Source organism: Sorex araneus, chromosome 2 (genome assembly GCF_027595985.1).
Source record: "Sorex araneus isolate mSorAra2 chromosome 2, mSorAra2.pri, whole genome shotgun sequence".
NCBI lineage: Eukaryota > Metazoa > Chordata > Mammalia > Eulipotyphla > Soricidae > Sorex > Sorex araneus.
The window spans coordinates 126,359,247-126,373,039 of NC_073303.1; the positions used below are offsets into that span (position 1 = coordinate 126,359,247).

General features: G+C 38.1%; 1 protein-coding gene across 6 annotated transcripts in view; it reads right to left on the reverse strand.

Annotated features, from left to right (window-relative positions):
* VPS13B (vacuolar protein sorting 13 homolog B) overlaps window positions 1–13,793 on the reverse strand; it is a 645,914-nt gene that overhangs the window by 600,015 nt on the left and 32,106 nt on the right. For 5 of the 6 annotated variants that reach the window (XR_008628450.1, XM_055125277.1, XM_055125278.1 and 2 more), the window contains exons 5-6: window positions 10,012–10,193; window positions 114–288 (exon numbers count right to left, since the gene is read on the reverse strand). Coding sequence is in view for 5 of the 6 variants with exons in the window: in XM_055125277.1 (XP_054981252.1) it covers window positions 114–288; window positions 10,012–10,193 (357 nt within the window). In the remaining variant the exon portion in view is untranslated. The remainder of the gene's footprint in view (window positions 1–113; window positions 289–10,011; window positions 10,194–13,793) is intronic. The other variant, XM_055125276.1, reaches the window with a different exon arrangement.

Below are 13,793 nucleotides of genomic sequence, written 5' to 3' on the forward strand. Positions count from 1 at the left end.
TATCACATTAGAATACTGCAAAATGTAATCTACTGTTTTTTTTCTGTTTCATAATGTTGTAAACATTTTATACAAAAGGATTTAGAAAATAACATTTTTAATACATTTAATACCTGCAATGTTCCCTAACATATCTTTATTGTGACAGGTAGAGTCTTCTGTTTCTCCTTCTTTAAAATTACCTATTTCACCATAATAAAGAGCGATACCAAGTTGCATTATTCGGATAAACATTGGCAACTGCTGATCTGTGATGGAAAGTTTCAAGCTCTCTACCAATGTATGAATCTGCAGTAAAAAAATAATAACAATAATCAACAAACTTATGTTCAAAGAGAGTAACATTTAACATTATAGAGAAATGTTGAAAGTTTTCAAACTAAATACCATAAGAAAAACATTACAGTCCTAAACATCTCTAACACTTAAGCTAAAATTAAATCTTAGGAATTAAATTTAGGACTAATAAACTTTAGAAAATAAACCAATATTAAATACACATAAAATGCTAATAAAAGTATATATTCACACTAGGATTCAGGACAAATACTGTCAAATATATTAAAAAAAAAAAGTAAAACAAATTTTCAAGCCTTACAACAAATCTCAAGAAAGCTATTTACCCATGGCACAAAATCTATAGCCAGGGCTAGAGAGATAGCCAAGAGTGACTGCTACAAAAAAATTGAAACTAAATTTACAAGAAACTATTAAAAACATTAATAACAGCAAAAAAGGATATACGGTAAAATTCTCCCTGAAGAAAGAAACATCAAAAACTGAACATATTATACAGGAAATATGGCACTCACCATGCATATTGCTGAACCCGTTTATATCTCTGGCACTGCATCTAGTCTGAGCACTGAGCCAGGAATAGCCCCTTAGCAATGCTGCATGTGGTCTAACCTCTCCCTCCCTGACCTCCACCCCAGTATCAAAAAAAAAAAAAAAAGGAAGAACCATCAATAGAATAAAAACACTGCTTCCATGTAATGGTTTCCTACTGCTCTATAAACATGGCATCCAACTGGTGGAGCCAGAGTCATGATACCTGGGAGGTTTCTTTTGACTAACTAGCATTCAAGCATCTATGAGACATGAAAAAGAAGTAACAAGGATCACCATATTTCAGGACAACAGACACCAGATTAGAGTTGAGAGGGAAGAACACTGTACTGGGAAGGTTTAAAGTGTCATAATTAAATATGAGTATAGATTTCTTGAAGCTGACCTAAAAATCGTAAACTGAATAGAGGTAAGAAAATAGGTGGGGACAAAGGGTGTGATGCAGATCTACCAAGTCTCCTTGAGATTTCTCTGCTACAGTCTTTTAAATATTCTGTCACCAGTAGCACCAGTGATCAACAGTCTTGGTTGCAAACACCCTACAATGTCCCTGAGCATGTACACTAAGTGTTTCTGGAAACAATTTTGCACCATAAGTCACAGGACTTAAAAAAAAGTTTAAATGTATATTAAGTTTACAATTATAGTAATTTTTCTTATAGAATGATTCAGAGATGTGGTCACTATTTATGTGTTCATTCCTCTAAAAAAAAGTAGCAAATAAGATTAACTTGAAAATGAGGAAATGTCAAATTGAGTACTCATTTGACCTATATCTCACCAACAGCAGAATCTCGAGGACATATTTATTTCATACACAAGATAGAAAGTTGGGGTCAGAGAGACGGCATGGCGTTCAAGTGCTTTCCTTGCATGCAGCCAACTCCAGTTCTATGCCCAGTGCCAGATATGGCTACCTGAGCACGGCCAAGACTGATCTCTAAGCACGGGGTGAGGAGCAAGCACTGAGGACTATCAGGCTTGGCCCAAATCTTGTCATCTCCAAAACAGAGAAATTTGTAAAAGGCCAGAGAGATAGGTCAACAGGTGGGGTACCTGCTTTGCATGCAGGAGGGCCCAAGTCGATCCCCAGGACCATCCAGGATCTAAGCAAAGAGGCTAAGTTAGCCCCTCCTTTATCAGGACCATTACTTTTGGGTATGCCCTGTCTGCTCCTTCCCCACCCCCCAAAAAAAACCTTTATTTTTTGGCTTTTGGGCCACACCTGGCATATTCAGGGGTTGGTTACTCCTGGCTCTACACTCAGGAATTACTCCTGGCGGGCTCGGGGTACCATGAGAGGTGTCAGGGATCGAACCTGGGTTTGCTGTGTGCAAGGCAAACACTGTAACATCTCTCCGCTCCTGACCCAAAATTATTTTAATTGTAAAAATTCTACCCAAAATATAAATTAAAAATAGAAACACATGTTAAAGATTCCATACAATCATTAGGACATATGGAACAGGTAGTAAAATTCCATCTTTGAGATAATCAATAAAGTTAATTTGCTAGATGCCCATCATATACATTTCCTAAGAGTTGGAAAAATGACAGTCTAACAAAGCAGCAAACCTTACTTCACAACATTATTGATTAAAAATTCAATCTTATTACAGATGTATAAAACGACATTACATATTTGATGATTACCACAGTAAAAATACATGCCACTTTTTACAACAGAACACCAACAACTTATTAATTTTTAAGAGCACAAAATTAACAATGTCAAGATTATGTTTTCATAAATTCTTTTTTTTAACTTTCCTCTACATTAGTTACATCCTAGAATACACAATTAAATTTGTACTAAAGATCAGTAATATTGGGTCCAAAGAAAAATACATCCTAATTAGAATGACAAAAACCACAGATAGAGATAGAATACTGAAACAGAAAGACCAAAGAAGGAAATTACATACAAAAAAAAAAAAAGAAACCCCACATCCTTAAGATTTATAGCAGACTTATCAGATACAACCCTCTGGGCCTCAAGACAGTGGTGGTATATAGTGAAAATCTCAATGAAATTAACACCTCACCAAGAATACTTCACCCTGCCAGACTCTCATTCAGATCTGAAGGAACAATACACAACTTCACAGATACACAACACCTTGGGAAATTCATAGACTCAAAACATTGTTACAAGAATAACTAAATGGGTTACTTTAAGAAAAGCCCCAAAACACACCAAACTCCTGCAAAAAAGATGACACAAACCCCCATGACAATAATCTCTTGATGTCAAGAGGCTAAGTGCACCAATTAAAGAGATACAGAGTGGCAGGAAGAATGCAAAACTGAACCCAACATTCTTCTGCCTGGAAAAACACATATGAATAGCCAAAGCAATCACAGACTCAAAGTCAAAGGCTGGAAAATAATTCTTCAAGCAAACAACCTCCTCAAAAAGGGAGGGGTGGCCACACTAATATCAGAGGACAGAGACTTCAGGCTGAAGAAGATTCTAAGAGACAGTGAAGATCATTTCTTAATGATCAAGGTAAGAAATCACACTCCTAAATATGTATACACTCTAATTCATTGCTGGTTGGAATGATGATTAGCCCAGCCTTTCTGGGAAACAGTATGGAAATTCATTTAAAAAATGAAGTTTAAAAAAAAAGGACCCTAGAAATTTAACTTCTACAACAACCCAGCAATACCACTACTGGAAATATACCCTAGTGATCTAAAAACACAATGTAGAAAAGCCACATGCACTCCTAAGTTCCCTGCAGCACTGCTCACAAGTTCACAATTGCTAGAATCTGGAAATGACCCTAGTGCTTCAGGACAGATCAGTGAATAAAGAAATTATGGTATATTTTTCTCAAAGAAGAAATCCGAATGGCTAAAAGACATATGAGAAAATGCTCTTCATCACTAATCATCAAGGAGATGAAGATTAAAACAATGAGATATCATTTCACACCACAGAGACTGGCCCACATCTAAAAAAACAAAAGCAGCCGATGTTGGTGCTGATGTGGAGAGAAAGGGACTCTACTTCACTGCTGGTGGGAATGCAACTGGTTCAGCCCTTTTGGAAAACAATACGGACGATTCTCAAAAAATTAGAAATTGTGGAGCTGGAGCGATAGCACAGAGGATAGGGCATTCGCCTTGCACGAGGCCAACCCGGGTTCGATTCCCAGCATCCCATATGGTCCCCTGAGCACCACCAGGGGTAATTCCTAAGTGCAGAACCAGGAGTAACCCCTGAGCATCGATGGGTGTAACCCAAAAAAGAAAAAAAAACCATAATAAATTAGAAATTGAGCTTCCATTTGACCCAGGAATACCACGACTGGGAATATATCCCGGAGAGGCAAAGAGGTACTATAGAAATAACATCTGCATTTGTATGTTCATTACAGCACTGTTTATAATAGCCAAAATCTGGAAAAAACCCGAGTGCCCAAAAACAGATGACTGGTTAAAGAAACGTTAGTATATCTACAAAATGAAATACTATGCAGCTGTTAGAAAAAATGAAGTCATGAAATCTGCATATAAGTGGATCAACGTGGAAAGTATCATGCTAAGTGAAATGAGTCAGAAAGAGAGAGACAGACACAGAAAGATTGAACTCATCTGTGGAATATAAAGTAACAGAATGGGAGACTAACACCCAAGAGTGGTAGAGATAAGAACCAGGAGCTCTGCCCCACAGCTTGGAAACTGGCCTCACATGCTGGGGGAAAAGGCAGTTGAGATAGAGAAGGAAACACCAAGTAGAGGATGTTGGGAGGACCCATTCGGGTTGAAAGATGCATGCCGAAAGTAGACTATAGACTGAACATTATGGCCACTCAATACCTCTATTGCAAACTACAACACCCAAAAGGAGAGAGAACAAAAGGGAATGCCCTGCCGAAGAGGCAGGGTGGGGTGTTGGGGAATGGGGTAGGGGTGGTGGGAGGGATACTGGGAACATTGGTGGAGGAGGAAAGGCACTGGTGGAGGGATGGGTAAACTGTATGACTGAAATGCAAACACGAAAGTTCATAAGTTTGTAACTGTACCTCATGGTGATTCACTAATAAAATTTTTTTTTAAAAAAGGTGATATTTTATTTTATTTTATCTTTTTTTTTGCTTTTTGGGTCACACCCAGCGATGCTCAGGGGTAACTCCTGGCTTTGCACTCAGGAATTACTCCTGGCAGTGCTTGGGGGACCATATGGGATGCCGGGGATCGAACCCGGGTCGGCCGCGTGCAAGGCAAACGCCCTACCCGCTGTGCTATCGCTCCGGCCCACTAATAAAAATTTTTTTTAAAATTAAGAGAAAATATAATGCTATCTAAAATCAAACTGGTTGCCTTTAGAAGTATAAGCAATTTGTTCACCTTAGTAAAATCATCACTGCTTTATTATTACTATTATACTATTATACATTATTATATTGCATATGTAGATGATGGATTATTGATGATGTGATGATAGCATCTTTCCTTTATATGCTTTAGGGAAGAAAGTGTCTTGTGCTAGCTGGACAGACATGCATCTTTTCTGTATACTGGTATAGCTCAAAGTAAAACACACACACACACACACACACACACACACACACATATTGCTTTAAGAAGATATTGAGTGTCATAGATATTTGGGTGAAATAGAGAATCTCTAATGCTTGAGGAAAATAATGCCCGAAACCATTCCATTGGCTGGTTTGATTAGGAAATCATCATCAATACTCAGGGATTACTCCTGGTGGTGCTAGGGAATGAACCAGGGTCAGCCCCTTGAAAGGAAGTGCATTACCTCCTGTACTATCTCTGTGGACACTAAGTGATGTCATCTTGTAAGTTATTTTGAAGTACTGACAAATGAAAACTGAACCTGAAAAGGTAACCAGGAGAGCACAGTCATGAAATCATTTCTATAAAAGACTGAAAATAATTGAAGGGTGTTGAACCTGGAAAAAGATGTGTGGTTTGGACGACATTTTAGAGGGCACAATTTAGACTACTGGTAAGAATTACAAGGAAGCAAGTTCTGCTCCAGAGCAAAGAACTATAGGAAGACTGCTATTTGAAAATGTCCTTGTTGCTTTGTTATTAAGAGATTCATCACTATATGTACTTATGCACTGGTTGGATATTACAAAAGGAATTGCATAAGAAGAGAAGCTTTATAGGTCAATTCCAACATGAGTTCTTACTGAAGATTCTTTGGTTCCAGAAACTATTAAACCAAGACTTCTAGTTAATTCTGAGAATGAGTTACTATGAACAAGCCTTGAATTTAACAAATACCTCTGTACACAGACATATTTAAGAAGTAACTGCATTAGGGAATGGTTTTTATTTTTTTTTTATTTTTTTTTTTTTGCTTTTTGGGTCACACCCGGCGATGCACAGGGGTCACTCCTGGCTCATGCACTCAGGAATCACCCCTGGCGGTGCTCAGGGGACCATATGGGATGCTGGGATTCGAACCCGGGTCGGCCGCGTGCAAGGCAAACGCCCGACCCGCTGTGCTATCACTCCAGCCCCAGAGGGAATGGTTTTTAACAATAATAGGTCACTTAGCATGATATCACTAGTTAATTGACTAGTGGTATGCATTCAGGTTAATGTATACCTGATTAATAAACGTTGGAGAGAAATTCATGCTCAACTTTTCACTGTTTTTTTGTTTTGTTTTGTTTTTGCTTTTTGGGTCACACCCAGCGATGCTCAGGGGTTATTCCTAGCTCTGCACTCAGGAATTACTACTGGTGATTCTTGGGGGACCATATGGGATGCTGGGACCGAACCCGGGTTGGCCATGTGCAAGGCAAATGCCCTACCTGCTGTCCTATCGATCCGGCCCCTCAACTTTTCACTGTTAGTAAAGAAAGGAGAGATAGATCCATTTTTGCGGAGTAAGCTTTGGAGTTTGTTCACTTGCAGTGGTGCTCAGGGACAGGCCTGGAGGGTCACTTTGGCCAGTGTTTGGAATTGAACCAGATCAAGGTACATGCAAGGCAATTCCTTACCCCTGTGCTCTCTCTCTGGCTTCTTCATTTTAAATCTTAAAATTTTATTTAGAGTTCAAGGAATATTAGCTGCTTTCAACTTCTTGCCTTGCAGAAATTTTTTTTCTCTTTTTTTTTTTTTTTTTTTTTTGCTTTTTGGGTCACACCTGGCGATGCACAGGGGTTACTCCTGGCTCTGCACTCAGGAATCACTCCTGGCGGTGCTCAGGGGACCATATGGGATGCTGGGAATCGAACCCGGGTCGGCCGCGTGCAAGACAAACGCCCTACCGCTGTGCTATTGCTCCAGCCCTTCTTTTTTTATCTCTTGATTCTCTATAATAATGCTTCTTTAGACCAATATGTATTAAAATTAACTAACGTAATTTTAAATATATATTTATTTGCATTGGTAACTACTGTGTTCTAAAAATAGATTTTCATACAGAGGTATTTTAGCACCTTATGGTTTTCAGTATGAACTCCAGTTTGGATTATGGAATAATTTGGAGATATTAAGTTAAATTACATAGATAATACCATAGATGAGCCATAGATAACACCTGGATATAAAGTTTATCATTTACCTAAATACAGGATTTGTATTTATTTTATTCTTGTTTGGACTCTATGTAGAAAAAGTCAAGGAGAATTCAGGGTTGTTGAACTGTACACTTAATTTTCTCATGTCTCCTTAACTTAGAGAAGCCACGAACTTACTAACATAACAGTTTCACTTGTTGGATAATTCTCAGTTTTTGCCCCTAGAGTTCAAACTGTTAGCAATAGCACACAACAGGTGGGTCATTTGCCTTGCACACGGCCGACCCGGGTTCAATTCCTCCATCCTTCTCAGAGAGCCTGGCTAGCTGCCAAGAGTATCCAGCCTACACAGCAGAGCCTGGCAAGCTATCCATGACGTATTCGATATGCCAAAAACAGTAACAAGTCTCACAATGGAGACGTTACTGGTACCCACTCAAACAAATTGATGAACAACAGGAAGACAATGCTACAGTGCTATATGTTATATATTAGTACATTTTAATTATTCCATAGAATTAAAGTCATGAATGTGTCTGATGGGCTGGAGTGATAGCACAGCGGTTGAGTGTTCGCCTTTCACACGGCCAACCCGAGTTCAATTCCTCCGCCCCTCTCGGAGAGCCCGGCAAGCTACCGAGAGTATGGAGCCCGCACAGCAGAGCCTGGCAAGCCACCCGTGGTGTATTGGATATGCCAAAGACAGTAACAATAAGTCTCTCAATGAGAGACGTTACTGGTGCCCGCTCGAACAAATCGATGAGCAACGGGATGACAGTGACAGTGACAGTGAATGTGTCTGATATATTATTTCTAAAAAAAAAAAGAAATTATGGTACAACTATCTGCACAATGGAATACTACATGGCTGTTAGGACAAATGAAGTCATGAAATTTTCTTATAGATGGATGGACATAGAGAGTGTCATGCTGAGTGAAATGAGTCAGAGGGAAAGGGAGAAACAAAGAATTATTGAGCTCATTTGTGGGATTTTTTTTTTTTAAGCATAATGTGAATAATACCCAAACAGTAGAAATGAGGAGGGAAGGTCAGGAGGAAGGATGGTCCAAAGTAGAAGCATGCCACCAAGGGAGAGAGGGAGCACAGTTAGGACAGAGGACCATTATGACCATGAAAGTAGGAAATGATCACTCTGGACAAGATCTGGGTGCTGAAAGGAGGTAAAGTGATCTGTATGATACCCTTTCAGTAACAGTACAGCAAACCTGTGTCTAAAAGGAAAACTCTGTGTGTGTGTGTGTGTGTGTGTGTGTGTGTGTGTGTGTGTGTGTAAGAGAGAGAGAGAGAGAGAGAGAGAGAGAGAGAGAGAGAGAGAGAGAGAGAGAGAGAGAAAGAGTGCAGAGTATCTTCCAGAGAGGCAAGTTGTGGGGATGGAGAGGGGGAAGGCGGGCAGGAGGGAAACTGATGGTGGTGGGAAATATGCCCTCATGAAGGTAGGGTGCTGGAATACTGTATGAATGAGACTCAATGATGAACAACTTTGTAAATGTGTATCTCACAGTGATTCAATTTAAAAACATTAAAAATCAAAAAATAATTTACACAGCATTACAAAAGGCACAGTCACCCACCATTCTCACTGTTCAGACTTAAGAGTCAGCTTTTTCATTATAGAACTTTAACAATCAGAGGCATGCAATTAAATAACAAAAAATCATTTCACATTAAAACTTAATTAACTATCTAACAAGTTACAATGTAAACTTGTGTGTGGAGTTTGAGGGCCACAGCCAGCTATGCTCACTTAGGGCTTACCCCTTAATTCTGTGCTCTGGACAGGGGACCATTTGCAGTACCAAGAATGGAACTAGGAGTGGCCACATGCAACTCAAGCACTTTAACACTGTACAATCTGTGGTCCAAATGTAAACTGGTTTGTTTGTTGTTTGAGGGGGCCACACACAGTGGTACTCAGGGCTTACTCCTGGCTTTGTATCCAAGGATCAATCCTTGTAGTACCATATGCAGTGCCAGTGATCAAACCAGAATTTGCCACATGCAAGACAAGTGTTTTAACCTCTATACTATCTCTCCAACGCTATGAGAAATATTTTTTTAAACAGATTAGAAACCTGATACACAATAAAAACATAAACAACACATACATTGACATTATATGCCAATATTCTGCAAAATAAATTTTCACATATAGCAAAGAACACTACGTAAAAATATCCATACCCTAACATCTTAACATCTTATCATTTTGAAACCATAATCGAAATTTTAAATTTCCTGAATTAACAAACCAAGTTTTATAAAGTTATCTAAGAATGAGAAAATGAACACAATTATCATATCATGCTTGAAAAAATGTAAGGACTGAAATACAAGACACTCAGTTCACTGTAGGTATAAATGCACTTTTATAAATGATCTCTAATTGAAGAGAAAATACTAATAGAAAGTTGAACATGCTAAAAAGAAAACTATAACAAAGAAAACTCACTCCACTGAAATACATAATACAAAAATCAAATATATATAAAATTTACAAGTAAAACATTTTAACAAAAACGGTATGTATTTATAATTAATATCTTAGTTTCTAATAATAATTATCATGTACAATTAAAAAGTAAAAACAAGAAAGTACAATTAAACCAGTAGAGAAATACCTACTTTAATAACAGACGGCATCTTGGAATTTAGATTATCATATGTGAAATGCAGACGAGTTCTGAAAGAACATTTATACAACAAAGGATCCTGGTAAAATTCTATTTTACCACTGGCGTTTCGTTTATCAAGACAAACTGTACAATCAGAAAAGTTGATAACCTTCCTCAGCACCAGATCAGCTGCTAAAACAAAAAGAAAATTATTTTAAGTAAGCAGAAAATTAAGAGGGAAAATGGAACTAAAATGTATTAGTACAAATATCAGTAAGAATAACAATAGAGATATTAAGATTTATAAACCATTTAATACAGGATAATAGAATCTGCACAAAGAATTTTTCATTTATTTTATAATTCGAAGCTTCCAACAACAAAAAAGCTTATTTCCGCATTTTATGCTAAAAAGATCAGTTCAATCTCCAGAAAAGGGACGTCAAGATACTCAGCCAAGTTACTGAGAAATATCAGCCTGTCACGATCAGGACCTGAGATCCCATAAGCACTACTAGGACGGAAAGACCCTTAACTTCAGCCCTGGTTTATCTGCCACACATGCAAGGCTGAGAAGAATCTTGAGGTCCAGCCTGCACGGTTGTAGCTACGTAACAGAACCAGTAAAGGCAACTGGTAAAGAACTGTACATCATCCATCATCAGTTTTTGTGGCTGGAGTAGCACTAGCCCCTCTCTGGATATCTTCAAGACTAATGAGGATGCAACTTCTGGTGTGGGATGTGTGGGACTTTTCATCAGTTCAATCCTCAACCAAGACCCAGGACCTGAATCTTTCAACTCTGTTTTCATGTAGCTTTGTAATAGAAAAGCCAGCGAGCATTTAGTTCAGACAAGTATACTCTGCTGTTTCCATAGATTTAATCCATGTTTCTGCCAAATTTATTAGCATCAGCTGAACAAAATAAATTTAGTAGATTGAATTCAACCAGACTAAATTGTTTCATAGAAACAGAATCACTCACAGTCCTCTCTGAAAGTGAAAGACTATTGAGCCCCCAAAGACAGGAGTTCCACCTCATATCCTAGTGCATTTCTAGTGCCTATACTACTGATTCTGTCGAATGAAAGAATGAACTTTTAATTATGGGAATTAGACGTATTCCTCTTTGACCTTGAAATCATTGGAGATTCGGGTTTGTCTATTGTTTCCTGAAAGCATAATCCTAACATAACTATAATGAGGGCTAGTTATACATATATATTTATATATACACATATATATATAAATATATATATATACATGTGGAGCTTTTGCCTTGCATGCGGCCGACCCGGATTCGATTCCTCCATCCCTCTCCGAGACCCCGGCAAGCTACCGAGAGTATTCCTTCCTCACGGCAGAGCCTGGCAAGCTACCCATGGTGTATTCGATACACCAAAAACAGTAACAACAAGTCTCACAATGGAGACATTACTGGTGCCTGCTCAAGCAAAATCAATGAACAACAGAGGACAGTGCAGTGCTACAGTGCTACATGCTTTTTATAAAGAATCATAAATCAAAGAAATGAAGTAACATGACCTGAATTTGCATGATACCTAACTACAACTCAAACACAATTTAAAATGTTTTGTTATTTTTTGCAACAAGTTAAATTTTTTAAATTACTCTTCAGAAGTCATAATTAAAATAACATTTCAAGTAGTGGTCACTCATTTCAAATTTTACATCAAAGAACTTTCTCCGACTCACTACATTTTTACCATTCAATATGAGAGACACTATCAATAAGTGGCTACTTATGCAAGGGCTCAATAATTTCATGTAGCTAAGTCACCAAAGCATTGGAAAGCAAAGAGAGAAAAACCTTTCCATCATCACAAAAGACTCTAGTGAACAGCATTGCTCTAAACAATGACTAATGAAGACATTACCAATAAAAAGTTTTAAAGGCGTAAATATAAAAAAAACTGTTAGTCAATAATTAAACTAGAAAATGAAGCCTTTAGAAAATAATGATTAAATAATAAGCTATCTAAAAGTAAATATCTTGCCCAAATTCACTTTGCTAGCAATTTAAGCTAGCAACCCTTCTTTGACAATACTAATTGAGTACATACTGGCAACCTTTAAGAAATCAATCTTTTAAATTTGGGGATGGGGTTTTCACAGTTCCAAAAGCAAAAAATTAAAAAATGTAGAAGATATGAGTGTATAAAGCAACTGCATTACAGCCAACCCAGGTTTGATCTCCAGTATCACATATGGTCCCATGAGCACCTCCAGGAGTGATCACTAAGTCAGGAGTAAGCCCTGGGCACTGCCAGGTGTGGCCCAAACCTCTCTCTCACACACACACAAAAATTATACATATATATAACATATATATACATATATAATATAATATATCTAATAATATATATATATAAGGAGCAATAGCACAGCGGGTAGGGTGTTTGCCTTGCATGCAGCCAACCCAGGTTCGATTCCTCCATTCTTCTCAGAGAGCCTGGCAAGCTACCAAGAGTATCCCGCCCGCAGGGCAGAGCCTAGCAAGCTATCCGTGGTGTATTCAATATGCCAAAAACAGTAACAAATTTCACAATGGAGACGTTACTGGTGCCCGCTCAAGCACATCAATGAACAATGAGAGGACAGTGACAGTGACAGTGATATATATGTATATGTATCCCACCCACAAGGCAGAGCCTGGCAAGCTACCTGTGGGGTATTTGATATGCCAAAAACAATAACGATAGGTCTCATTCTCCTGACCCTGAAAGAGCCTCCAATGGTTGGGAAAGACAATAAGGAGAGACCTCTAAATTCTCAGGGCTGAGTGCAAGAGACATTACTGGTGCCCACTCAAGCAAATTGAAGAACAGTGATGACAGTGATAGTGATATATATATATATATATATACATATATATATAAAGTCTACACATGTTTAGAAACAGTAAAGTATTATTGTTTAGTTACACTTTACTGCTTCAGTTACTAACATCCTATCAACACGTTCACAAATTACAGCAATTACACCAGTTAGAAACAAAGGAAGCACGCTGGAGACTCCCTTCCCTCCAAGACAAGCTTTCACATTCACCAAGTAGCCACTATCAGTCAGGCAGCCAGCTAAGGCTTCTGTATTCATTGCCTCTTGTAGCATTCATGTTGCTGGTGAGAGGCAGAAGTGAAGCAGTAAGATAAATAGCCGAACATTAGACCATTTATAAAGCAGATTTTAATTTCAAACTCTAGAACTGTATTCCATTTTCTTATCTATTATGCAAAAATATAAGTAGTCATATTTCAAGGATGTTCTAAAAAGTATTTAGTGAGAAAAAAACTAAGTTTTTAAACTGTTTTCCTTAAACACTAAAAATAACTGCAGCTATCTTTTTAAAACTTATAACATATAATTCTGGTATTTTAGATAACACACTGCAATTTAATCTATAAAATGGAAATAATACTCAGGAAACTGACTGGGAATTACCCAGAAAATATGAACACTGGCATCTAATGAATCAAATATCCTTGTATCTAATGAAACCACTCTAAGTCTATGCCTAAAGAAAGACTTACAAATATTCATAAACAGCCACCGCACCATTGGGTCCTGACCACGCCCCACTCTGCTGGTTAGGGGCGTGTCCTCACCTTAGGGGGCGTGGCCTCAAAAGTGGGAGTGGCCTCTTTCTGGAGCAGCCGCAGTTGTTTTTTTACCATTCCATGCATTGTCCCTTGGCCACAATTGATAGAATCCACTCCTCTGAAGAATTCCCTGGTCATCTTAGTCACTATATGTTAATAGTCAAGTAACCTA